Raw genomic sequence first — 27,769 nt, forward strand, 5'->3', positions numbered from 1 at the left:
ACAGGTTCATACTTCTGGGTAAGAGTTCATAGCTCTCTTCTGTATCCCAAAGGGGTTCCTGACCTTGAAAAGCTTAAGAACCACTGTTAAGTCTGAAATGCATGCTGGGAGAGATATGAAATGGCATGACTGTCATTCCATTTAATAAAAATCTTCAACAAAGATATATGCTTTTCTTTTCTAAAGATGAAGGTTAAATTTTTCTTCCAAGCATCCAAGACTTCAACTGCTTTCTCTCCAGACTGTGCTCTGATCGGAAATAGAACCTGTCTCAGCTGGAAAACAAGAAATAGAAAGCGGAGCTTTGCTCCTGGGTTTCTCGGTGCTCCTTGCTGAGTGCTTGTGCTGTGGCGTGGGTGTAATCTCATAATCACCCTACCCCCTCCTTAGAGAGGAAATGCCTCATGCAAGTTCCTTTCTGGCTGGTTTACACAAGTCCTTACTCTCTGCAGCTGGTCCCACTCCACCTTGGCCTCAGCTGCCTCCCCTGTTTGTGGGTTCCCTTAAGCCAGGGCTGGCAACATTGTCCCCTCAGGTGTAAGGAAACAATCCAGGTGACAGAGTAACACCCTTAAACACAGGCTACCTGCCATTCTCCCTGTTCCTCAGAGAGCTTCCCTGACTGTCACCCGGCACTTCTGCTGTGGAAATAAGAGTTTCTTGTACAGTAGCAGACCTGTGTGTTGGGAGATGCTCCCTCCTGCAGGCTGGGTTAGGGACTGTGGGGAGGGTGGTTATGGTTCTTAGCTAGGGATTGATGTTGCTGAGTGAATTTCAGAGGATTCTTGAACCCCTGAAAAAACTGTATGCAAAGTGGTAAGCATGTGCCTTGCTTTGGGGAGAGATTCTACAAGCACCATTTGCTCGAAATTAGGAGTCTTGATTTTTATGCCTGTTTGTATCCACCCCACCCTCAAAAAGAACATGCACAGAAAAGCAAAGGAAGGATTCCCTGTACAATTACTGCAGTAACCTCCTAATGAATCACCTCTCCTTGCAAACCCATCCAATTTATATACACGCTGCCAAGGGACCGGTCACTCGTCACCGTGAGCACATTACCACTTCATTTCATAGATTGCTAGGCAGCAATGGCACCATAGTCCTAACTATCCCATCTCCCATCTCTGCCCTGTCCCATCCCACCCCAGCACAGGGTCTTGCACACAGTAGGTCCTCTCCAAACAAAGGTTCCTCTCTCACTTATTGATTACAGTCCAAACCCTTGGTTAAACAACCACAATCCTGAACACACAGATAAATACCACCCTCCAGGTCTGACACCCCGCTGGCACCACCTGACTCTTCCCAAATACCTGACCTCAGTCCCGCTTTTTCACTGCGTGCAGTGCATGGGTCCCATGACCCCTCCCGGCTTCTGCCCATGCTACTCACTAAACCAGGAATGCACTTCTGTTTCTTCTGTGTCTAACCACACCACACTCATCTGTTACTCTCTCACCATCTCCATAGAGTCTCGTTGGGTTTCTAGAACACTGCTCGTCATTACTTTCTATTTGACATCCGGGCACTGGCTACTCTTGATGTCTGCTTGAGCTTTAATATCTTGTATTATCATTTAATATGTGTTTACACTGAGTACTTCTTACAGAATTCTAAGCTTTTTCAGGGAATCAGCCTTATTTGTAGCCCTGGGGCCCCTCTAGCTCTTAGCACAGTGCCTTTCCTACAGGAGGCATTGAAGGTGTGTGGACCCGATATATTTTCATACACCGACTCTACTCATCATTCAGCTCTTTCATATTCGACACATAGTGTTGCGTGTCTACCATATGTCCATGATCCGGAAAGAAGCAATAGCTCCGCAGTGTTAGCAGCGGCACCCGGCATGCTGGTGAGCAGCACACAGTGGCTGGTGTGAGTCACGCGACATTCCCCACTGCATAAAGGCCAGCTAACTCTGCTTTGCCTTGTTCAAGCTAGGCTGTTTGGTGGCAACCATTATTCTCAAAAGGAACCATTTGGGTGGAATTCAAAATCCCTTCACAATGTTGAGAACCAGCAGGATGTTAGTGTATCTGCCAGGGAGAGGTTAAACCAAGGATGGAACTTTCTTTATGGAAAAGAGAGTGGCTGATTTCACAATGTAATCCACTTTGCTTATCTCTTGAGGTGACCCTTACCGAAAAAAAAAAAAATACCCATAGGCCTTACATTTTTGACTCCAGATTTGTCCCATGTTTCTTCTTTTCAACATCTGCACCCTTCTTGTAGCCCCTGACCTCATTCTAATGTCACAAAAGCTTATCAGAGGTAAATCATGATCACATCTGACTACCAAAGAGTTCTGGAACAACAACATGGGCCACATGTAAGCCACAAAATATGGGCATGCTTTGCTCTGTTTTCTAGCCTTTCTCATAGAAAATACTGTCAGAGATAAGGAAAAAAATGAAATAAAGGAGGGAAGGCAGGCAGGGAGAGAGGATACAGAGAGGAGAAGAAAGAAGGAAGGTCAAGATGTCTATTTTCTGAGTAAAATATGTGGAAGATAAATTAATGGAATCTTATTATGATGCAGAGTAGAATACAAATGACTAATTCTTTTTTTAAAAATACGGTAAATTACAAAATTTCACTAATGCTTGAGATGGGGGACTAGGGAATGAATCTGGAGCCTCTTATCCATATTAAACAAGGTACTACAAATCTTTTTTTTTCAAGTAGGCAAGGAATAAATTAAAACCCAACAAATCAATGAAGATCTCTATCCTAAAGGTGACAGTGTCAGCACATTTACATGTTGCATATCTCTGTGAGATGAAGTTAAACTTCAGTGCGTGTGCTCCTAAGGGAACGCTTGGAACTGTCGCAAAGTCGGGGTGGAAGCAGAGATGGAGAGGGAAGACAGGAAGAGAGGAGATGGAGATAGAAGCGGAGATGGAGAGGGAAGAGGAGGAAGGAGGAGGCTTCAACTGACTCATCTCTACAAGGGAACAAGAGTAAAACCAGATGGTAACCACCTCTAGGGGGCAGCACAACAGATGTCCTCAAAGCTGAACCCTCACAGTGTGGTGGACCCAAAGATCACACACCTGTCAGTGTCCATTGCCCTGGTCACAGACACTACTTTGTTTTGTGTTTGCAAATGGTTGAGCTTGTGAAATGCACAATGGGGTGTGCGTTTCCCTCATTTTTGGATGGCTCCATGTCAAGGACGTTTTGATACAAAGTGAAATAAATTTCAAGAAACTAGCAGAATCCTTGTCCTAGCAGGATATTTGGTGATGGCCTTTTGGGAATGACCCTTTGTACTGTATTTAACCCCTCTTTGTCCAAATGTTTAGTGTGCCTTTGGGTTGACATAGCTGGTCTTGGAAATCTATAATTCAACCTCCTGCTAACATGGAGTCTTCTCCGTTCAAGCTGCCCTAAGATGACCAGGAGCCCCTCATGGCCAGGGGTCTAATGCCACTGGCTAGCCCAGTTTGCGATGCTGTTATACTGCATTGCTGGTAGAAAAGCCTAATACATTTTAGTCTTCCATGGGCCTGGTACCTTCCTTAGGAAAACCAAACCAGTTCTTTCATCTATAAATTGTTATGATTTGTGCAACATATTTTGGTGAAACCAATTAGTTGGCAATTGATTGGTTTGGGGATCAATACGTGAGCCAAAGGCAACCATAGATGGGTTAGATATGAGAGATTCTGGCTACTTCTGGATTCCTTTCCTGAAAACTCTTCCCAGTAGGTTCTGCATATTATTTGGTGCAAACTGGCTTCTTGAATTCTGTCTTTTGGGGGGGAAAATGTCAGACAGGTTAAGAGAAGATGGGTCACTTATACATGCCAAGGTCCAGAGCAATGGACAATTGTCCAGAGTACTTTTCTGCTCCTCTCTGTGCCTGTGGCATAATCCCACTGTGACTGTGGCTGATGTAATGATGACCCTTGCAAACTATCCAATATGTCCCATGCATTTCTACGACAAACTTCTGGAGGTCAGTGGTGTGTGAGAAACACCACAGGTAGCCCTGGTCCAGCAGCTCGGTTTGCTAGTGTCATCCCAGTGCACCAAGTGGAAGAACAGCTTGATGCCTCTCTCTCCCTCTCCTGTCCTCCCCCCTTCCTCTCTCTCTCAAATCAATCAATAAAACAATTTTAAAATAAAAGAAACCCCACATGTTAGCCTGCAGTTAGCAACATTTCTGTTTGGATCTTACTGGGCTCTTTTGGTTGTTGTTGTCAGGGCTCATCAACATTGAAATGAAGTTGCTTTGATTTGCTACCGTCTCTCTGCTATCAGGCAACTGTTATTAGGAAAATCACATTAATTAGCAACAGCTGAGGGGAGGACCAGCTCTTTTGGAGCTGCAGCTGCAAGTCTCCTTGCAATCTGACTGCTGCCTAAATTTTAACAATTAACAGAATAAATAGTCTCTGAGTGTATTTAATCACTTTAATTTTGTTTTCCTCTATTTCTATTACTGTTTAGGACTGGTAGTTAGTCTACATTAAAAACTCTGATGCATTGGCGTACCTTGAAGCATGCCCCGAGCGTTCCCATTCCTCTGTGATTTGTTGGAAGTGATATATTGTTTAGCTTAATGCTGAGTTCTGAACTTTATGCAAGAAAATAAAAAATTAATTAAAATTTACCCAACAGATTGGCTTATTAACCAAAATATTTGGTTAAACAGAAAATCTTATTTTAGAGCCATGTTGGGTAACAGAATTAAATGAATGGCTAGACGAAAGGAAGGAAGAATAAATGGATAGAATGGTAGATACACAGAATAAAAGAGACGTACATGTACATATTTAAATAAGGACTGATATTCAAACCTTTTCAATTCTAATCGCTACTAGTTCATTACTTTTGTTTATAGTCACCATGAAACCGGCATGGGACAGACATGGTATCATAGAAAGACCTCTGTAGTCAGGCAGATCTTGACCTACTTCTTCAGTGTGTAGTAAGCAATGTAATTCCACAGCCTCAGTTTCCTGCCCTAGAAATTGGGGTTAATACCAACTTTATGGGACCCTTGTGAGCACTAACGAGCTAAGCCGGCCTGTAAAGATCCCAGCACAAAGTAGGTACCTGAAAAAAATGCTCTCTTCCTTTCTTCCTTCTACTTTAAACCTCATGTCATTACTTAACTTCTCATGTATTTATACCTTTCCTACCCAAGTAGGGAGTTAATTAAACTCTTATGAAGCGGGGACTCTCTTGCTCATCCATCTACCCACAGTGCACTGCACAGCAGCTGGAGCCCGCCGGGCGTTCGCACTAATTCACCAGTGTTAGTTAGCCCATGTGCCTTACTTCTTCACCAGCTGGTACAACACTAATAATTAACATTACTGAGTGCTTACTATGCTCTAGGCACTCCATAGGGAGAGTCTTACATACCTCGAGGGTTCTCAGCCCTGGCTGCTCATTAGAATTATTTGAGGAAGACTTTAAAAAACACTGACACCTTGATTCCATCCCAGACCAAGGAGATCAGAATTTCCAGAGATGGGGCCTTTACTGGTAACTTTTAAAAGCTGCTCAGGTGATTCTCCCGTGCAGCCAAGAGCCCCTGACTTAGACTACTTGGTTTAATTCTCCTACCTATGAGAGAGTTACTATTATTATCTCCTTTCACAGATGAAAAAAGCTGAGGCACAGAGGGTCCAAGTATCTTGCCCAAGTTTATATAACTCTTAAGAGGTGGAGCCAGGATTAGGTACTGAATTTGATGCCTCAACCCATCACTTTCTCCACTGCGCTCCCAGCTCCCATGTGGCAAGGAAATCCCAAGCTAAAACTCCTGGGCAGAAATAGAATATGTAGGTGTCCCCAGAGTTACCCAGTGACTTTGATCATCGTAAAAGAAAGTGTGCCAAAGTACAGAAAATCCTTTCTGGTTTAAAAGTGGGGGCCAGGTTTCCATCTTGACTTTTATATTCACGGTATACGTGACCCACTTCCAAGTACGCTGTCTCTCTCAGCGCAGCCTCAATTTCACTCAATGATGCCGATCTTGCCAGAGAATTGGGAAGGCAATCTGTAAACCCGAAACCACCTAAAAATGTAAAGGGGCACTTCCTAAGCCTTAGAGCCTCATCCCTATTTTATAGGGAAAAAAACAGGCTCAGAATGGGTGGGGCCAAGACTCCTACCTTGACCTGTCAGATGCCAGAGCTTGTCTGCAAGGGACAACACTTACAATCAGTCAGGAACTACCTTGAGAAATGTGACTAGCCATAGTGGAAACTATGGAAAGGGAGACTTTTCCTGATGTGGAGGAATAATGGAATAATTAGGCTTTCTGTGAAAAGCTGTTTTAGAGACTGTCCTGCCGCTGGAGGGAATGGGCTCTTCTTCCCTCCCACACTCCCCACTCCACCCCCAGCTGGTAACTGTCACTTCCCTGCTTTGTTCCAGGGGCTAAAGTGAAAATGAAAATGCAGCCTTGTTCCAAAGACAGCTTGGCATTTCAGGTTTTCAGATGAATATTCATGTGCTAGTCCCTCCAGCTTGTTCTCTCGTCTCCTCCATACTTAACCCAAGCCTGGCACATAATAGGTGCTCAGAAAATGTTTCTCAAATGAACAGCAGAGTCCTGCTGGGTAGTGGGGTGTGGAGGGTGGTGAAAGATACATTGATGTTCCTTCCCACAGAGGCCAAGTGCCACCTGGAGTACCACATACGAACAGGACTTATACATTTGCCTTATTCACAGTGTCCATCCTAAACTGCTCATCTTAACCCAACTTTGTTCCCCATTTCTTCCCTTGTGAAGGCCTCCCCCCACTGAAGATGCTTTGGACCTGATTCTTAGACTTTCTTCTTTAACCTGACCCTTTGTTGCCCTCCTCCACCGAGCTGCTCTGGCTCTACAGCCGGCCAGGGTGTAAGCAGCCGAGGCTCCGAGCTCACCTGGCGCCTTGGCAGGGCTCACAGACTGCTGACAGTGCGGGATGGGGTGAGAGGAGGGGTGACCTGAGTGAGTAAGATGCACCGACAGACAGCTGTTCACAAGCATCTCTCCCATTCACCTCTCTAGTAAGAGAACTATTGAGGCCCATAAAAGGCAATCCTTGCAAGAATTCAGCCTCATTAGAGATCTGCACTGTGGCAGATCAAAAGCTTGGGCTGTGGAGTTAGCCTGCCGGAGTTCAAATCCTAGCTCTACCACTTATGATGTTACACAGGTTGTGCCTCAGTTTCTTCTCTGTAAAATGGGATAGTATCTTCATTATAGAGCTGTCGGCAGATTATTTTAGCTATTATTTTACTGTTATTAAAAAATTAGAGGAATACTCAGCTGAATGCTCAAGAAGGGAATGTTTTGGCAAAGGAAAGGCTAAAGAATAGAAGGAAAGTAAAGAAAAAAAGTCACGTTTATTGAGTGTCACTTCCGCCCCAACCACACTCCTTCTTGCTCCACCATCAGGATCCACACGCAGGTCCTCAAATGTTCCTTGCTCTCTCCGGGCCAAGGACACTCCCAACACCCTGCCTCTTCTGCTTGCTCTCTGTCCCCAGCTGCCTTCTGTCTGCTCACTTCTGTGTGCTCCGCGGCCCTCCTGCAACACCCCAGACCAGGCTGGGGGCCTGCCCACCCCAGCCCTGTGCTCTTCCCAGCGTGGCTTCTTTCACACCACGTAGTTACTGCCTGTTGTCTGTTTTCCTACCACTCTGGTGCATTCCTGGGAGGCTGTGCCCTGCTCAGCTCTGCATGCTCTGCCTCTGGCACGGTGCCTGGTATGGAACAGTGGTGCAAATGAACTCAGCCCAGCCTCTCAGGCCTGTGAGTCCTTGCCTGTCTTCTTCATTGAACCCAGCGTCTTCTCCCCTACATCTAAGCCCAAGCTGCTGAGAGGGAGAAGCCAGGAAGAAATGGAAACAAGAAAGGAGAGACAAAGATGCAAATGCAGCTCTTGTCTTTTCCCTTTCACTCTGCCTTTGAGCTCAGTCTTTTCAATTTGAAACCATTTCCGCCCTAAAGAAAACTTAGAAGACAGTACAAAGAATTTTCTTCCCTGAAGCATTTGGGAGCAAGTGGTTGACACGATATCTGGTCACGCTGACTACTTTATTATACATTTCCTACAAGCAAGGACATTCTCCTAAGGAACCATGATACAACTGTCAGATTTAGGAAATTAACATAAATACATCTAATCCTCAAACCCTATTGAAATTTTGCCAGCTATTCCTTTATAGCCAAGAGGTCTAGTTTAGAATCACAGTGTTACACTTAGATTTTATGTTTCTTTAGTCTCCTTCAATCTAAAATAGCTCCTCAGTCTTTCCTGGACTTTTATGACTTTGACACTTCCAGAGATTACATGTCAGTAACTCTGTAAAATATTTGAGCTCGTCTGACGTTTCTTCAGGATTCAATTTAGGTTATGTGTCTTTGGTAAGAATATCACATAAGTGATGCTGTGTTTTCTCATTGCGTCCTGTCAGGTGGCACACGATGTAAATTGAGATTTGTCCCGTTACTGGGGTCTGCCAGATTTCTCCATTCTAAAGTTCCGGTTTTTCTTCCTGTAATTAGTCAGTATTTTGAGTGCAGGTATTTTGAGATTATACACTCTGCTCTTTATCAAACTTTCCTCCATTCGTTCCTTTTATTGGCAGATGTACTTATTTATATCAGATGACCTCTAGTTTTCCATTTTATTTAATGGGACATAATCCGTAACTCTTACAACCTGTGGGAATTTAGAGCCCATGTATATTTGTGCTCGGTCTTCCTCTTGTCTTGATGTTATATTTACATTTTTATTTTACCAGGTTTTGATTTTTTAAAATTTAACATGACTATTTTGTTTTATGTTTTTCTTATGCTAATTGGCAAGGAGCAAGCAAGCAAACGGAAAGTAGACCCAGTGAGACTGAAATTTAATAGCTTGTGAAGTTTGAAAAACCACATTTAAAATTGTACAGTTTTTGCCCTAAGTACTAGCAATTGGAATTCACTCCTGGGGGTGAACCACTTCTTTTGTCTTAGGAAACATCTATACAATGATCTTCATTTTATTGCAAATGTAAAGCAATAACAACACCAACAACAAAACTATAATAATAAGCAGTCTTGTAAAGAGCTTATTCTGTGCCAGACACTTTCTAAACACATTGCGTACATATATTAACTCACTTCACCCGCACGGCAGCCCTATGAGGTAGGTACTGTTATTATCCTCATTTTCCAGGGTGGCATCTGAGGCACTGGGAGTTTAGAATGACTTGCCTAATGTCATCAGCGGTGGTGGAGCCTGATTTCAATCACAGGTCACCTGACCTGTGAATCTACCTTTGTAACTATCATGCTAAAAAAACTAGTCCAGAGGAGAATTGGGTCTGAAATGTGGGACAACTGGGACTCATATAGGGGTGTTCTTTGGGGGGAAGTAAACTGGCTCCTGAGGTTAGGCTGGGAGCCTAATACCCACCATGTGTGAGAGGAAGGAACCCCCAAGGATGAGCTTAGGTTTCTGGGCCCTGAGAGCAGCCAAACCTATAAGCCAGTTTTGTAGGTTCTCTATGTTCAAATTCCCATCTGGCACTCCCCAAGCTTTCCACAACATCTAATCAACCATCATCGCTTGACCCTAGCTGTGAAGCGGGATATCGAAGGATAGGCTCCAAGCACGGAGCAAAGGTGGGGGGAGCAGCTGCTTGAGGAATAGACACATGTTGTAGATCCAGGCAGACGGCTGGGGTGGCAAGCGACAGCCAGGAGTTTTTGATACATGCAATAATTCCTTAAAGATTCCCCCCAAATTCTTGAGTATTTAACCTGGAAGAAGCTTGGTCGTTCTGTTGTTAAGGAAGAATTAGTTCCGGGTTAATATTCTGAAAATAATGCTTTCTTTTTAAAGAGATTGAGGGGGGTACCCTTTGAGGATTCAGACTCGTCCCTTGGAGTGCACCATTGATTCTGTTTAGACCCGTTATTTCCAGCACTAGCTGGATTGGGCTGTGGATGGTTCCTCTACCAAACCATGATTTAAGTCTGGAATCCAAGATATCTGCCCAATTTTTCCTTGGGGTAGATTCTCCTTTAGCATAGCATGTATCAGAGTTGTTGACTGAGGGAGAAGGCAAGGTGAGTCTTTCATCTCATTGTACAAAGAAACAAGTACAAAGATAAACAATAAGTGTGTCACTGCATCTAGTGTTCCCACCACAGAGTCATTGTCAAAGAGGTGCTGAGGGTCACAATCACGACAGATGGTAAAAAGTAAAAGCCAAGGGAGACCACTGAAATCCAAACACAAAAAGGCAAGGGTAGAGAAATCGGATCCAGGAAGTGGGATTACCTAACAGCACAGCTGGTGTAAAGGAAGATTCCCTTCAAGCAACGTGGACTGGAACAGCAGGGCCTGTTCAAGTACATTCTGACTCATTAGATTTCTACGTGGAGCCACACGTGTGTTTAATTTTATACATTGAGACCGATTTGCACACTGTGGGCATGCACAAACCCAGCTGCCTGAGCCACATATGCAAGGTAGCTATGTAAAAGGGAGTGGGAGACCCGGGATGCCATTCCGCGGGCTCTGTCTGCTCTTGCTGGCTTCCCGATTCCACAGCCACAAGACAGACTTGGCCCCGCGACTTTCATCTGGGGTTGGGACGCAGTCACCCATCGTTGACCGCTCCCTGAGTTTTCCTGTCCTCTGGTCAGCTGCGACTGTTGTTCAGAGTCTGGGTGTAATTATCACAAAACAGCCTCTGACTTTAGGAGAGGAAAAAAGGAGTTTTAGCTCAAGTAAGGAGATGATAGCTAACCAGTCCTGCACCCCAAACTGCAATTACAGCAATTCTGATGTCATCGTTAATCATGCCGATTTATGTTTTGAAAGGAAACCAAATGATGAATATAATGATTATTTCTGTTTCTGCTTCCCCTTTTCTCCTCAAAAATTGGCAATAGCACTAAAGTCAAATTAAACATCTGTTTGAAAAATAAGCTAGAGTATTGATGACAGCTGCCCTAAACTTACAAATTCTCCACAGCTGTCAAACTCTACATTAACAATGATTTTCATTTATGAGTAGCATAGAACTAAGATATAATGGAGCTTTTTCTGCTCTTTTTTTTCCCCCAGCATCCAGGGGCTATTATATGTGAAATCTTAGGGAAATGCCCAAGGAAAAATGAGCTGCAATCAACCTGCAATAATTAATCATGGAAGGCAAGGGGGACATTCTTCTCATGTAATCTCATTTATTCACTGGCTTTCGGTTGGGTATTCTCTGTGGTAAGCAGGCTGGCAAGGAGGCAAATAACTCAGAGACAATTCTTGGATTACCAATGGAAAGTGGATGGCGATGGAGCTGTGAGCACCTGTGGAGGAACACCTTCTCCTACACCGCTGAGCGCCCTCGGATCATCTTTCCAGCATCGTTTGCATCTTTGGTGGGACTCAGCACATTCTTCTTCCAGATGAAGTAACACATGCCAAGGATGTGATTTTGTGACACTGTGGTCACATACTGGGTATAAAAACCTGACCAAGCCATTTCGGTGACTGGATAAGTTATGCTAACTTGTTTCACACTTACTCATGACCCTGAAAGGCAAAGTAGATGTGGAGCCATTTCTTTGTCCTTTTCTACCCTTGTTGCAGAGTCATCACTGTCCCTCCTGGGGGTGGGGGAAGGCTCAGGAGGTAGCTATATGTCTGCTGCATGATATATTCTCTGGTTAAAACAATACACGGGCTGCAAGGTTAATGTAGGCACGATACCACCTGCTACTTTTTCACTGTTACCCAAATGTTTCCATTTTTATCCTTTGACCATTTCATGGCAAAAATGTCCACAGGAATAAATGGTGGAATATACATATAATGGACCATTTCATGTCAAAAATGTCCACAGGAATAAGTTGTGGTATATACATGTAATGGAGTATTATTCAGATCTATAAAGGAATGAAGTGCCATACATGCTACAACATGGGTGAACCTTAAAAACATCACCTAAGTGAAAAAAGCTGGATGCAAGAGATCACATATTGTGGGATTCCATTTATAGGAAATATCAGGAATAGGTAAATCCATCCAGACAGAATGAAGATTGGTGGTTGCTAAGGGCTGGGGACAGAGGAGAATAAGGAGAAACTGCTCAATGAGTTAAGAGCTTTATGCTGAAGCAATGGAAATGTTCTGGAACTAGATACAGGTGGCAATTGCATAACATTGTGAATGAACTAAAATGCTACTGAATTGATGACTTTAAATGGTTAATGTTATGTCATGTGAAATTAATCTCAATTTAAAAAAAATGTCCACAGGGTCCAAACGTTTTGTTTTAATCCCACTGTGACTAGGGCAGGGAATAGATTGGCACCTCCTGCTCCGTCAGTGGGAGAGGACTGAGACTGGTCTTGCTGCTAGGCCCTGCTGCACAACTGGGGTGGGCCGTGTACTCACACATGCCCACTATGTTGTATTAAGCCCCTGGCCCCTCCCAATGTTGGCACCATCCATAGAGTGGGGCTACAGTGTTCCCACTTGAGCTTCAGTTCACTGCTGTGCCTGGGGTGCCTCTGCAGCCCATACTTCTGGTTGAATTCTCGACAGCTTCCTCCCCTGGGAGCTGGATCCAGCACCTGCGACTCCAGCTGCTGAATGAAACTCTGCTGCCCTTGGACAGCTCCCCTGGAACTGTGCCATATCCAGCCTTTCAGGAACCCATGGCATCTGGACTCCACCCGTTGGATGCTAGGCCTTAGGGCATCTAAGTCTTCCTGAACCAAGCTCATGTTCCCCTTTTAGACATGGCCTTGGACTCTCCCAATGCTCTCTCAAGAACCAGACACTTCAGCTGGCTGGGGTTTTTTCACCCCCTTTGCCATAGGCTCCTTGTTTCCTCCCCTGGTTAGCATTGCTGAAGTTCTACATGACCTCAAGGGAAAGCAACCCTGAGTTACAATAAAGGAGTCTGTGGTTCTTCTCATTACTTAATGCCGGGAAACTTGTGGGGTAAGCTGCACCCCAGCCACATCAGATCTCCCAAGCCTGCCAGCTTGCTCTAAATCACACACAGTCGTCTCTGTGGGTTGTCTGTGTTATTTCCTTCCAAGATAAAAAGAGCTGGCGAGCTCTATGAAGCAAGAAAGTATTATGAGTGCTAGCTAATTCCTCAGTACTCCTCTACTCTTTCCACTAATACGCTTTCCCCTCTCTTTTTTTTCAGAAGCCTTAAATTTTATTTTAAATTAAAGAATAACCTATATAAGCCCTGGCTGGTATAGCTCAGTGGATTGAGTGCTGGCCTGCAAACCAAAGGGTCACTGGTTTGATTCCCAGTCAGGGCATGTGCCTAGGTTGCAGGCCAGGTCCCCTGTTTGGGGTGCACGAGAGGCAAATACACATTGATGTTTCTCTCCCTCTCTTTCTCCTTCCCTTCCCCTTTTTCTAAAATAAATAAATAAATAAAATATTTTTAAAAACCCTATATATAAGAAAATACACAAATTATCAGTGTACAATTTCATGAATTTTCACAAAGGGAAACACTACCCTCACCAACAAGCAGGACATGCTAGTGCTCCAGAAACCCCCCCTGGTGTCCCCTTCCAGATGTTGAAGGTCATTGTCTGACTTTTAGGGCCACAGCTTATTTTTTCCTGCATTTGAACTTTATGTAAATAGAATCTTGTATAGCATGTACTCTTTTTTAAGTACATTTTATTGATTTTGCTGTTACAATTGTCCCAATTTTTTCTCCTTTGTCCCCTTCCACCTAGTACCCCCCTTCCCTCCAGCACCGCCCCCCACCTTAGTTCATGTCCATGGGTTGTGTGTGTAAATTCTTTGGCTTCTCCCTTTCCTATACCATTCTTAACATCGCCCATTTGGAGGGTTATCAGCTGGGAGGGAGGAGGGGGAAAAAGGGGGAAATGGTGCAGGGATCAAGAAGCATCATTGATAAGCCTTTCTCTTGCCAGATCTGTGGGTTTGTTTTCTACTTTCTAAATGATAAATGGCATTTAGTTTCCTCGCTCAGGGAAAAACATCTCCCCCCCACAGGCAGTCTTCGACCCCTTGGTTTATAGGAGGGGCTATGCCCTCACAGGCCAACTGAGGCAGAAGGTGAGGGTGAGGGGTGGGGTTGGTTGAGCTCAGTCAGTGTAGTTTAGTGGTGACCGGTTAACAACAAGGGGTGTGAAGTCAGGCAGAAGTTTGTTTAAGACTCAGATCTATCACGTAACGGTTACATGATAACTGTAACTACATTGTAACTGCTGTATTACTCTGAATATAAACTCTCTAAACCTCAGTGTTCTCATCAACAAAATGGCAATAACACAGAGAAGACCTTATAAGCTTTTATGAGCACGGAGATAAGGCATGCAATGCATAGTGCTGGTAATAAATGTAAACTACTTACACTGTTACTCATACTAATTGATGCACTGGGCACCTCTACATGCCTCTTCTCATTCTGCCATGCACCTCTGACTCCAACCACTGTTGTGCTGTGGCCAGCTCTGCCCACTGTAATTGGATGATGCACATCTTATCCTCATGGTGTACCTCTTGCTTTCTGTACCAGAGCTTCTTTGATACTGTAGTGTGTGTTCAGAGTCTGATGAGTGCCCACATAGGTGCACCCCAGAAGCTCAGGGGAGTTAATGCTTGTGCCCCGCCCCCTTCGACATGGAGGGTAATGTCTTCCCCTTGCATCTCTGGGCACACTATCCTGAGACACGTCATAAGCCTTCTCAAAAGGTCCCAGCAGGATCAAGCACCACTTGCCTATAGTGACGGCCAAGCCAGTAACGCTTGACTGAATCACACACGCCATGTGCACCCCTCACAACACGCAGGCCCCCATCCCCCACCTCCTGTTCTCTGGGATCGCTTCCAAAACGAGCTACCTGCATACGAGCCTTTGTCTCGGCTGGGCTTTTGGGAGAACTTGGGTGAGAAATCAGCAGTTACTGAGTTCCTAGTACTGGGGGATGCATAAGAGCAGGGGTCAGTAAGCTTTTTCTATAAAGAGCCGAAGAAGAAACGCTTTATGCTTTGTAGGCCATAAGATCTCTGTTGCAACTTCTCGTGAAAGCAGCCTTAAACAATACATACATAAATGAGCATGGCTGTATTCCAATAAAACTTTATTTACAAAAACAATCAGTGGCCCGGATTTAGACAGTTGTAGTTTGCCAACCCATCCATTAGGGCCACAAAGAGGAATAAAATTGATCCCTCCCTCCATGAAGCTCATAGTCTCGTGCGGGTTGGAGAAGTGCCTAGAAGTGAGACTCCAGCACAGCTGGAATAAGTCATAAATGACCATGCTAAGGAATTTTACCTTTTTCTTTGGCAATGAGGAACATTAAATCAATTCTCATATCTTGTAGTGACTGCAGCTGGGAATAGATGATTACACTGGCAAGAAGTGAATTCCTTCTTTTTAACATTTATGTGAGGCCCAGTCCTACCCAAGGGCTGCCTCCTCTGCACTCCTCCAGTGCTCTGAGTGATATCCAACCTCCCACCCCTACCATATTGTGCCAGCAGAGCAAAGGTCTCTTAATCTGATAGCCTGGAGGCCAGTATTTCAGAATTCAGAAGAGTTTCGATTCAGAAAGTAATAAAGTGAAAATTCCATATATTTTGTAATATCCCCATTAGGTCCTAAGGGAGCATCAAATACATTAATACTTACACTAAAAGACTATAAATGACTTCAAGTCAGTTCAAGGGCTGGTTTGGGCCCTAAATGAGTTAAGAAAACTATTTTGGATTTTAGAGGTTTTTGGATTTCAGAACTGCAGACTCTGGACTTGAATCGTTTTGTTGTATTTCACCCCTAGACTGTGATGTCCTCAGAGCCAGCGTCTGAGTCCTCAGTACCCGCACACAGCAGGCACACAATGCGTGTTCCCGAGAGTGAGCAGAAAGGAATGGCTGGAGAACTGTGTTCAAGGAGGGACTCAGTGGAAGCAGAGGCTGATCAGGGACCCTGGCAAAGGACACGAGGAGACTTCAATGCTCTGATTAGGATTCTGGATTTAATCTTGAAGGTGATGGAAGTCCTCATTTAAGTTGTTAGGTAACTGGAGTAGCTCAGCAGCATGTGAGGGCAGCAAGTCTTATGCCAGTGTGAGGAAGGTGCCAGGGTAAGGACTGAGGAGTTCCTGCCATAGTGAGGCAAGAGGGGCCTGTGAATGAGGCAGTGAATGCAAAGCAAGTGATAGAAGAGACAGATTGGCAACTACTGATGTTGGGGGAGAGGGAGAAGTTGGAGTTGAACCTGACCCAGTGGCACCAAAGACGCAGAGTGTGGTATTACAATCACTGACTGCAGAGCCCACATACTTCTGTTTAAATCCCAGCTCTGTCACCCTGTGACCGGGGCAAGTCACTTAACTACTCTGTGCTTTAACTTTCCCTTTTGTATTCACTTCCTGGAGTTGTGTGAAAATTAAATAAGTATTTGTAATGCACTTAGAACAGGGCTTGGCTCTTGGCTATTACTGCTACCTCTAGCCCACCATTGTTTCATAAGGTTGAATTCCCCAAATGATTCACCAAGTGACTGGTCTCCTCAGTGGAGGATGACATCTCAGACCCTCCTGGGAAGTGACAAATGACTGTCAGAAATCCAGTAACAATGAACATGAATGAGAGACTCACGGATAGAGACAAGGGGGGTTGGGACTGAGGGTGGCAGGTGGGCGTGGGTAAGGCGGGAGAAAGTGGTGGTGGGAAAATGGAGACAGCTGTAATAACATCAATAAAAAAAGGAATCTAGTAATAAGAGTATGTAATAAAGACAATAAATGTACGGAAAGAGAGCATCACTTTAGGAGACAGGACTTCCCTCTGGTGGGGTGTTGTAAATATTCATGAGGGCTTTTTCTTTCAATCACTTGCAACTCTGCTATGGTGGTTTTCAGCATTCTTGTGGCATTGAGGCATGCCAGGGAAACTTTAAGTGCTGGGTCATTCATTTGGAGGGAGAAGGATATGAGGAGCGCTGCCTGGAAAGCTTGTAATTTAGAAATGTTCAAGTCTTTGCATCCAGTGGAAATGGTGTCAGGTTTGTGCCTAAAGGAAAGTTGTAATTGCTATGTGCTTCCCTTCCCAGCCTCCCTGGGCAAAGGAATACAACCATCCGGCTTCAGAGCTGTCATCTGCAGACACTGAGCAGACTCTGCCGCTGATTCTACCACACTGTCATCTCCCAGGAACATCACCCAAACACTGCAACAACAAACACTCCTTTTTGCAAGTGAGGACTGTAGCAAAGTTGGCATCTCCCCTTTCATCTGTCCCGAACTTCGCTGCCAGATTTCAGTGTCCTTACTAACTTTTTTAATGAAACTTTCTCCAGCATGTCAGTCTACTGTTTAATAACCACTAATTGGCTCCCTTGGTCCTCTTGAATCAAGTTCAATCTCTTCATCTTGACATTGGAGGACCTCCATGATTCAGCAATGGACTCTGGTCCCCACAGACCTTTTAATCTCACTAAGTCTGTCTTTTAGTGTCTCCCAAGGCTGCCATCTTTATTCTCACCTCGAAGCTCTCACTTCAGTTTTCACTCTGTCCACTCCCTTCACCTGGAATAACCTCTTCCCTTCTGTCCATTTATCCAAACCCTATTTCCGTTCCTCACACATCTCCTTTCTGACTAACCGTGCTTAATTTGTCCTCTGTTCATGTTTGTCTTGGGTTTGCTAACTTTTGCATACAAATGTGTTTTAAAGATTTTATTTATTTATTTTTAGAGAGAGGGGAAGGAAGGGAGAAAGAGAGAGAGAAAAACATCAATGTGCGAGACAAATATAGATTGATTGCCTCTTGCATGCCCCCAACTGGGACCTGGCCCACAACCCAGGCATGTGTCCTGACTGGGAATCGAACTGGCAACTCTTCAGTGTGCAGGCCGGCCCTCAATCCACTGAGCCATGCCAGCCATGGCTGCATCCATATTTTTATTTAGCACAATAGACTGAAAGTCTTGAAAGTCAGTATCAGTGCTGATGTACTCTGGGCACGTGGCAGGTGCACAAGGAATACTGGTTGCCTGGTTGCTTTCCCAACCACCTTCCACATGAAAAAAGATGGAAACTTTTTCAGCTAGATAAAGGGTCTTTCTCAACTTGATTACAGACATTGATTTGAAACCTGTACTTCATGTTATACTTAAAAGTGAAATATAATGGTATTCCTATTAAAATCAGATAATAAGTATGACTACCACTATTTAATATTCTACTAGAGGTGACGGATAAGCAACTGATGCATTAAAAAAAAATAAAAGGTATATACTTATTTATTATATCCCCAAAGAATGGAAGAACAACTCGTTAGAATTATCAAGAGGGTTTGGCAATGTCCAGATTTAAATTCTAGGTACATGAGTCAATAGGTTTTCTAAACGAAAGCAATCAAGGATTAGAAAGTAAAAAAGGAAAAGAGAGCCCATTGAAAATAGCAATAAAACTGTAAAATACCTATGGGGGAAAAAACCTCATAAAAATGTGCAATTTAAATGAAGAAATATTACATTACTTTGCTGAAGGACATAAAATACCAAATAAACAGGGGATATTCCATGTTTCTGACTTGCAAAACATATTGTAGGATGCTGACTCTTCCCACATTAAACTATTAGTGCAATGTAATACCATTTAAAATCTCCATGTAAGTTTTTATTAGACACAACAAACTTCCTCTACGATTTGCCTGGAATTATGAATCTGCTTGAATGGCCAAGCACATTTTGAAATACAAGATTAGTGACTGATAACTTGCTATCAAAACATAAAATAAAATTGTGCTACTAAATGGTGTGGGTCTCATTCAGGAATAAAAAGATCAACAGAAGGGAACAGACCTGTATCAAAATTTTATGTTAGAGAAAGTAGCATGCCAAGCAATCAGGGAAAGGACAAACTAGTCAATAAATGGATATGAGACAAGTAATGAGTCATTTTGAGAAAAAAAGAGGTAGACTTTGATTTCCCATCTGTGCTGATGTCTTTGGCTTGCTTCTCCAGATACCTTCGTCATCCTTCGACACCCTGGTCTTTGCCTGAGAGGGGAATCTATATGGACTATATTAACATCACTGGGATTCATCATCCTGGGAGTTGGGGCCAGCTCAAAGAGGTGATCTGGCAAGATATCAGAGGAAAGGAGTGGGGAAGGAGCCTCTATCACCTCAGGCTATTTGTTTCCCTTAACCAAAAGTCTCAGCTCCTGAGATAGGATGGTCTTCTCTGCTTTGTCCTCTCTTTCCCCACCTTTTGCTCTTCAGTTCTGGGTGGTAAAAGCTCCTCTCCCTGTTGCTGTGGTCACACCATTGTAAATAGACCCTTTGTTAAACCGACCCTTTGGCAACCTCATTTTGAGCTTGCTCTCTATTTTCTACTGGACTTATTTGAAGCATATCATTCACAAAATTAAGACGTAAATTTATTTTTAAATTTATAAAATATTAAAACTATGGGAATATATTTATAATCTTGGATGTAGGAAGATCCTTTTAAAAATAGACACAAATCAAACTTCAAAAATGAAGGTGTGGATACATGTGCTTGAAATCATAATTTCAATTTTCTGGAAGATTAGATGCCTATAAGCAAAGTTAAGAGAAAGGTGGAAAGAAATATTTAAAATGTTTCTGGAACATATCAATATCAATTTTAAGTGCTATATATAAAGCATTTTTTGCACATAAAAATATTTTATATAATTATATATAAAACTACTTTAAAATCAATTTTAAAAAGCTGTATCATTAGGAAAACAGATAAGAACGTGAATAGGCATAGGAAACACAAATGGAATATATATGAAAAGATTGTTACTATTACTAGTAATCAGGATAATACAAATTGATATGAGACACTTTTTAACTATCAGGTGGGCAGAACTTGAAAGATCGATAATATCGAGAGTTGTTGTGTGAGTAAGGAAACAGACTCTCTTGTTCATAGTCAGGGAAAATGTTTAAGTTGGCACAGTTTTGGAGGGAAAGTCTGGCAATGTCTGTTAAAATTATAAATGTGTATCCAGTGAGATCCCATTTCTTGGCATCTACCAGGGATAAAAACTTGCATATCTGCTCAAAGAGGCATGTACAAGGGATGCTCATCATAATATTATTTGTAACAGTAAAAAAACAGAAAACAATCTAAATGTCCTCCATCAACTATGGAATAATTAACACATTCCCATTATAGACTGTGTGCAACAGTTCTTCAAAAGAGGTTGATCTCTATGTCCTGACCTGGAAATCTCTAACACGTTTTAGAGAAAACCCATTCAAGGTCAGTACATCGTGTAGACCATGACACCATGTGTGTAAATTTAAATTCCCATGAAAATGAAACTATGTTCCTTTATGTTTATTTATATGCATGTAAACATACAGATAAATCTAAAGAATAAACACCAAATTGATATCTTTGCTACCGTTGGGTAGGAAACTCTGAGACTCATTGGGGGCAATGTCAGGGATGTTTTCCCCACTTTTTCTGCATTCTGTATTTAACTATTTTCTATAGTGTCTGAAATTTTACAGTGTGAATGTATTTGCATTTTACCTATAAAATTGTTTTTTCTTCAGTGAATAGTTGAAGCTTGTATTTAATTCTTTCAAAAGAAACCAAAAAAAAGGGAAGAACATGGGGTTTTAGAGTTACATGGATGTGTGACTTGAAGAAACTTGTCTGATTCTCGGAGACCCGACTCTTCCTCTGTAAAACGGGGTAACTGTTGTGAAGATTAATCTAGAAAAAGCCTGAGAGAAGTGCAGCTGAGTTCCTGGTACACAGGAAGTACTGGCTGACCCTTTCTCTCTCCTCCATTTGGCCCTCGAGAACCTCAACGGCCAAGAACATGCCTCAGTTGCCTGTACATCCTGGACGCCTGTGCAGATAGAGCTCAGTTACATTTGTTGAAAGAATAAGTGAATGCACAGGCTATGTTGGTGAACTGTTAATAAATAAACATATGTTCACATGTGTTCATTGTTAATGCGTAAACAAGAGACACCGTTCTGGCTTCCTCCAGGGAGATCAAAAGCTTCTGGTTTGTGAGAACAAGAAGTCAAAGAAAATCAGAGAACTAGGCCAGAGAGATAAAAGTTTTTGAAGTGGGAAGACTCATCACATAGGCCTGATGTTTTCCAACTTTCTCTTTAGGCTCCAGGCTCTGTGGAGTGATAGGCCCACCATGGGTACGAGAAAGCCAAACCGAGATGCCATGTTCAGGCTGAGAGATTGGACATACTCTTGGACAGAGGCCAGGCCATATATGACAACAGATATCTGACACCAACCTTTGCAGCAACTGGCCTGGGAAGCCAAAGCACAACCTCTGAAGCTATTGGCCCCGAACGCTTAGGACTTGGTCAATGCCAGCCAACTTCTCTAATTTTTGCCCCCACTGCCTCCTCTATTTTTAAGTCAGGACCAACCAAAGAAACCCAAATACACTCTCCAAACCAGCTGCATAAGGTGCTTCACTTCTACTTAGCCACCTTCCGCTTCTCCATGCAAACCACCCCCGATCAGCACATACCCGCAGTCTTCTCCCTTTTTCACTGTAGAGCTTTCCCGCTCCTCTGCCTGCCTTTGAGTCTCTGCCAAATGCTAGTGATGGCAGCTGACTCCCTTGATACATAGCAGGCTCTGAATAAATATTCTCTGCTTGTTCTCCTTTCAGTGTTTTTGTTTATTCCCACAAGGTCTTCTCCCACATTTCAACTAGATACTAGATGCATGGTATATATTGGGCTTACATATAAAATATTTCATCTAAAATATTCTACTGCTAAATTTTTAAAAACAAATCTCCAATGTAAATTAATGCCAAGAGCTAAAGTTCTCAAGGAATCTGAACTAAAAAAGAAACAAATGATGCCCGGACAGATAGCAGCAAAAGACAGGGCTGAGTCTGGACAGGGGACAGAGGTTTCCAAAGATTTCTGTGAGCCTTTTTCCATAAGTCAGGCACAACTGGGCCCAGAAGCTGCACAGAGTGGAGTGCAGAGGTAAAATGCTTCCTATCAGCCTCTCCTCGGGCTGGGCTGGAGTTAACTACAGTTGTAAGCCTGTTGAAATGTCCACCTGCCAGAGCTACAGACAAGTGAACCAAATACAGGAATAAGACCTTGGGTGATTGAAAGAAGAGGAAGGTGGTTGGGAAGGTCCCAGCCCCTTCCTCCATGGGAAAATGACTTCTTGGATACTGGAACTGGAGCCCGGCTCACCTAACCATGACTATTTGCCTGTCTGAAATCCTAAAATTCTCACCATTACTCTACACAGTCTATAATCTATTTGAAATGTATTCCTATGTTTCCCAAACTGGTGAATATCAATAGATGTCTCAGTAGAAAAGGAACTTTGCAGTCAAATACGTTTGGGAAATGGTGGGTAAAACCAGGTCAAACATTCCGAATTAGTAGGAATTTGTAAAACCTTCCGTGTGCTAACATATGTTGCGAATCTGCAAGGAGAGGATAGAGTACACAGCATTTTCCAAACTTGTTTAACCACAGAGTTGATTTCTTGCCCATCTATTTATACCTATCTCCCCAAACATCATTAATGCTATGGCATACACTTTTGGAGACACAGTTTTGAGATAATGCTACTTCTCAGAGGGAAACTATTAGCTGGTGAACACCTCTTACCATCTCCTGTAACTCACCAAAAGGAAAATCAGGAGGCCCCCTAGGAAGTGGCACAAGAGGGCAATTTTGATGGGAGGAGGAAAAAAATAGGATCATAAAGTAGAGCCGGAGGCTAGTGGAGGTTACAATCAGGTCTTGAGTGAACCTGGCACAGATTAAGGATAATAGGTATCAAATGCCAGATGGAAAAAGTCAAAGATTATCCTCATCTGGTTCGTAATGTCTCTTAACTAGCCACAATGTCGTTATCTCTAGGAAGATAGAGAGTGGCCAGAAGAATCACTGTATTAGAGGAAAATCGAGATTCGGGCGAATGATTCTTATATAGCACTTTACTCATAATGGCCCACAGTCCCGTTTTTGAGTTGAGACGACTGAGGGCGGAGAAATTATGCAGCTTGCCTGATGCCCCAGCAAAGCCACTTCCTTTCTGCAAACCATGAAGTCTTTGATGGACCCCAGGGAAGGGGAGTGAAGTGTAAAAAGAATTCCACACTCACTTACTTTAGAATGACACAGCCTGATCCCGCTGGCGGTGCTATCCAGAACACTTGGATGCGCGTCCTCCTCCGAGGGGTGCTTTCCGTGACTGCGACAGGGCAGTTACTCATAAACTGTGTTTCTTCTTCATCTATGATCTATGGAAAACCAGCCACACATAAACACATTAAAATGTGCTTCACTTTGGGAAGGCTCTTAAGTTTCTGAGTTGACACTTTTCTTAATTTTATTTTTAAACCTGTCATTTTGTGTTAGCAACTCTAGATCCCCAGACACCAGAATAGTGCTTGGGATAGAGTCCCAGCCAATGCTTGTTTGAATTAACATGCGGGCAAGGGTCTGGCATATGTTCTGGGCTCTCTGGGACCTGGATCTTGGGTCAGCACTTTGAGAAACAGACCACTAGGTGACGATCTTGCTCATTTCACTAAGATGAGGTTTGTCCCATCTCGGGGAAGGAAGAGGAGAATGGGGGACAGAAAATCCAAAGCAAACACTCTCTATATACTGTAGCTAGACTTTTAGCTCAGCTACAGTTTTATAGCTCAAAAATAAAATGTTAGAAGAAAACACCCTTTTGGAGAAGAATCTCAAAGTACGTAAAGTTCCCCGGTTTCAGAGCACAGCTTACTTGTGCAATCTCTACTTTTTTAATTTGTGCATTCTGTTAGCATTCTCCCACATTAACCATCAAGGTTTCCTATGACACTGTGAAAAAAGCTGGTAGCCATTCCCATTCCCCAAGGCTGCTTTCAACATTTCTGCCGCTTGCATCTGGGTCTGCTGCCAGCACTCGCCTATCCTTGTATTAGAACCGTAGACTATGGATCTTTGGGGGAATCATCTAAATCCAAATGGCCTTAAGTGCCAACTCCACTTGATTGGTAGTAGCTATGTCATGAGTACCGTTAATACATTAATGGATAACATTTATTGAGTGTTTAGTACATGCCAAGCACTAAACTGTTTATCTGAATTACTCATTTAATCTTCAGATATAACCTGATGAGATCATTATACCCATATTGTATCTTTTTTTATTGTTGTGCAATTACAGTTGTCCCCATTCCCCCTGACACACTGCTCCCCCCACCCTACCTACGCCCACCTCCCACATGCAATTCTTGCCCCCTCCCCATGGGCTTTGTCCATAGGTCCTTTACACTTGTTCCTTGACCACCCTTCCCCTTCTTTGCCTCGTTATCTCCCTTTCCCTCCCCCTCTGGTTACTGTCAGTTTGTTCCTTATTTCCGTTCTCTGGTTATATTTTGCTCGCTTGTTTAGTTAGTTATTTTCTTTTTTAAAAAAATTCCCCTTCTTTTTTAGCACAGCAGTTAAAAAAATTAAGTCACACAAACTTATTAGTTCATCGTGTTTTCATCACTGGACAAAGCAAAAGCAATCATCTATTACATTTTATCTCTGTATTCTTTACCCTACTCCCATTTCCCTCCTCTGTTTAACACTTACTCCTAAATATTTAATATATGTTTTTCTGAGTGTGTGTGTATTACTTACTTGAAGTTATATAGAATTGTTTTGTATTTTAATGTGTTTTTCACCTAACCTTACGCTTTTGGGATATGTCGGTGGTACTGTGAGTGAATGTAATTAATTGATTCCGTTGCCTAGTATGCACTGCATGCATAGACCACATGCTATCTACCCACTGTCCAGTGAGGAGCACTTAGCTGACTGCCAGCTCTTGGCCTCCAGAATCACTGCTGCAGTCAAGATTCTCATGCCGCTCTACTTGTGAACACACACGAGGGTGTCTCGGCAATATAAACCACGTAGTGGGATTGCTGGGTTGTTAGGTGGTGGGTATAATCATATTAACTTCACTAATTACTGCCAGATTGTTCGGCAGAATGGCGATGCCCGCTTTTATTCTATTAGCTTTGTACGAGTGTTTCCATTTCCCCACATCCTCACCAGTACTGTGATTGTTGGACTTCCTAATAGTTTCCAAATTGAGACATGTAGATTAGTATCTTGTTTTAATACTAGCAAATTTGAGTATCTCTTCACAAATTTATCAGGTTTGTCCTTCTGTGAACTGCCTACTTAGAACCTTTATCAGTGGATTTTCCTGCCTTTTTCTTGCTAATTTGTAGGACTTTCTAGATATGAGTCCTTCATTATTTACAAATATCTTCCTGTTCCTCAGAGGTTCACCTTATCTTTAGAATTCTTTGTTTAATGGAACTCAATTAATTTTCACGTAGCCAAATCACCAATTTCTCTCCTATGGCTTGCACTTTTAAAGTTTTGTCTAAAAACTGAGATCTCAAAGGTATTCTCCAATTTTTTTTCCATTAGCTTTATAATTTTACCTTTCACATTTAAGTCTTCAATCCTTTTGGAATTTATTTTTTTAATGTGATGCAGTAGGGGTCCAACTCTATTTTCTCCATACTGGAAGCTACTTGAAAAAATTAATAAACTTTTTTAAAGAGCAGTTTTAAGTTTACAGCAAATATGAGCAGAAATTAGAGTTCCCACATACTTCCCGTCCCCACACATGCACAACTCCCTCCATTATCAATATCTAGCACCAGAGTGGTACATTTGTTACAACAGGTGAACCTACATTGACACGTTCTTGACACTCAAAGACCATAGTTTATGTTAGGCTTCACTCTAGGTGTAGTACATTCTAATGGTTTTGACAGATGTATAATGACATGGATCTATCATTACAGCATCGTACTTTGTAGTATTGTAGTGAACATCACTGCCTTAAATCTCCTCTGGGCTCTACCAATTCCCCTCTATCTGTGTCCCACCCCCAAACTTGGCAACCACTCACCTTTTAATAGTATCACTTATTAGTTCCAGGAGGGTTTTTTTTTAATTTTTTGCCATTTTTTCCAGATTTCTCTATATATTTCATATTGTTTATGAACAAAGACAGTTTCATTTCTTCCTTCCCAACCTATATACCTTTTATTTTCTTTTGCCTTATTGGATTAGGTAGGACTTCCTGTATGATGTTGATTTTAACAGGAAAGCTTCAAGTTTCTTACTAGTAAGTATGAAATAACTATAGGTTATTTTTTGGTAAATGTTCTCTATCAAGTTGAGGACATTCCTCTCTATTCCTGAGAGTTTTTAACATGAATGTATATTGGATTTTGTTAAATGCTCTTTCTGCATCTATTGATATGATGATGTGATTTTTCTTCTTTAGAACATTGATGTGGTAGATTATTACATTTATTGGCTTTTAAATGTTGAAACAGCTTTGCATAATAGGATAAATCCCACTTGGTTGGGTGTACTATTCTTCTTATGTATTGTTGGATTCAATTAGCTAGTATTTCCTTGAGAATTTTTGCATCTATGTCCATGAGAGATATGGGTCTGTGGTTTTCTTGCAAAGCATTTGTTTGGTTGTAGTATTAGGATGATGCTGGCTTCATAAAATGAGTTAGAAAGTAGATAATTGGTATAATTTCTTCCTTAAACGTTTGATAAAATTCACTAGGGAATCCTGGTGCTTTCTGTTTTGTAAGGTTATTAATTATTGATTCAATTTCTTTATTAAATATAGGCTTATTTAGATTGTTTATTTCATCTTGTGTGAGTTTTGGCGGATTGTGTTTTTCAAGGGATTTAACAATTTCATTTAGTTTCATGAAATTAATCAATTTCATTTGATTTCATTATCAAATATGTGGGCTTAGAGTTGTTCGTAATACTCTTTTATTTTTTAATGTCCAGAGACTTTGGGGTGATGTCTTTTCCTTCTTTTCTGATGTTAGTAATATATTTCTTCTCTGTTTTTTTCTTAGTTTGACTAGAGACTTATGGGTTTTACTTATCTTTTTAAAGACCCAGCTTTTGGTTTTGTTGATTTTCTCTAGTTGATATCTTGTTTTCAATTTCATTGATTTCTGCTCTAATTGTTATTATTTCTTTTCTTCTGCTTACTTTGAATGTAATTTGATTTTCTTTCTCTAGTTTCCTAAAGTGGAAGGAAACTTAGATTATTAATTTTAGATATTTCTTCTATTCTGATATGTACCTTCAATGATATAAATTTTCCTCTAAAAACTGGTTTTGTGGCATCCCACAAATTTTGATAAGCTGTATTTTCAATTTCATTTAGTTCAGTATGTTTTTTAATTTAGCTTGAAGTTTCTTCATTGACACATGTGATAGAAGTATGTTGCTTAATCTCCAAGTATGTATTTGAAGATTTTCTAGCTATCTTTCTGTTATTGATTTCTAGTTTAATTTCATGGTGGTCTGAGAGCAGTTACTGCATGTATTCTATGCTTTTCAACTTGAGATTTGTTTCATGAACTAGAATGTGGTCTATGTTGGTGAATGTTCCATGTGAGCTTAAGAAGGATGCATAATCCACTGTTGTTGGATGGAGTAGTCTATAGATGTCAACTACATCCAGCATGGTTGAGTTCAAGTATGTCCTTCCTGATGTGCTGCCAGCTGGATCTGTCCATTTATAATAGGAGGTGTTGAAGTCTCCAGCTATAAAAGTGGATTCATCTAGTTGTCCTTGCATTTCTGTTAGTTTTTACCTCTTGTATTTTGACAACCTGTTGTTCAGCACATACACATTAAGGATTGTTATGTCTTCTTCAACTATTGA

General features: G+C 42.1%; 1 protein-coding gene across 1 annotated transcript in view; it reads right to left on the minus strand.

Moving 5' to 3' along the window:
• The window catches only part of SPON1 (spondin 1), a 259,314-nt gene that overhangs the window by 162,989 nt on the left and 68,556 nt on the right, over positions 1-27,769 (minus strand). Inside the window, exon 3 of the mRNA XM_024558840.4 lies at positions 23,155-23,288. Coding sequence (XP_024414608.1) covers positions 23,155-23,288 — 134 coding nt within the window. The remainder of the gene's footprint in view (positions 1-23,154; positions 23,289-27,769) is intronic.

Source organism: Desmodus rotundus, chromosome 5 (assembly GCF_022682495.2).
Source record: "Desmodus rotundus isolate HL8 chromosome 5, HLdesRot8A.1, whole genome shotgun sequence".
Taxonomy (NCBI): Eukaryota; Metazoa; Chordata; class Mammalia; order Chiroptera; family Phyllostomidae; genus Desmodus; species Desmodus rotundus.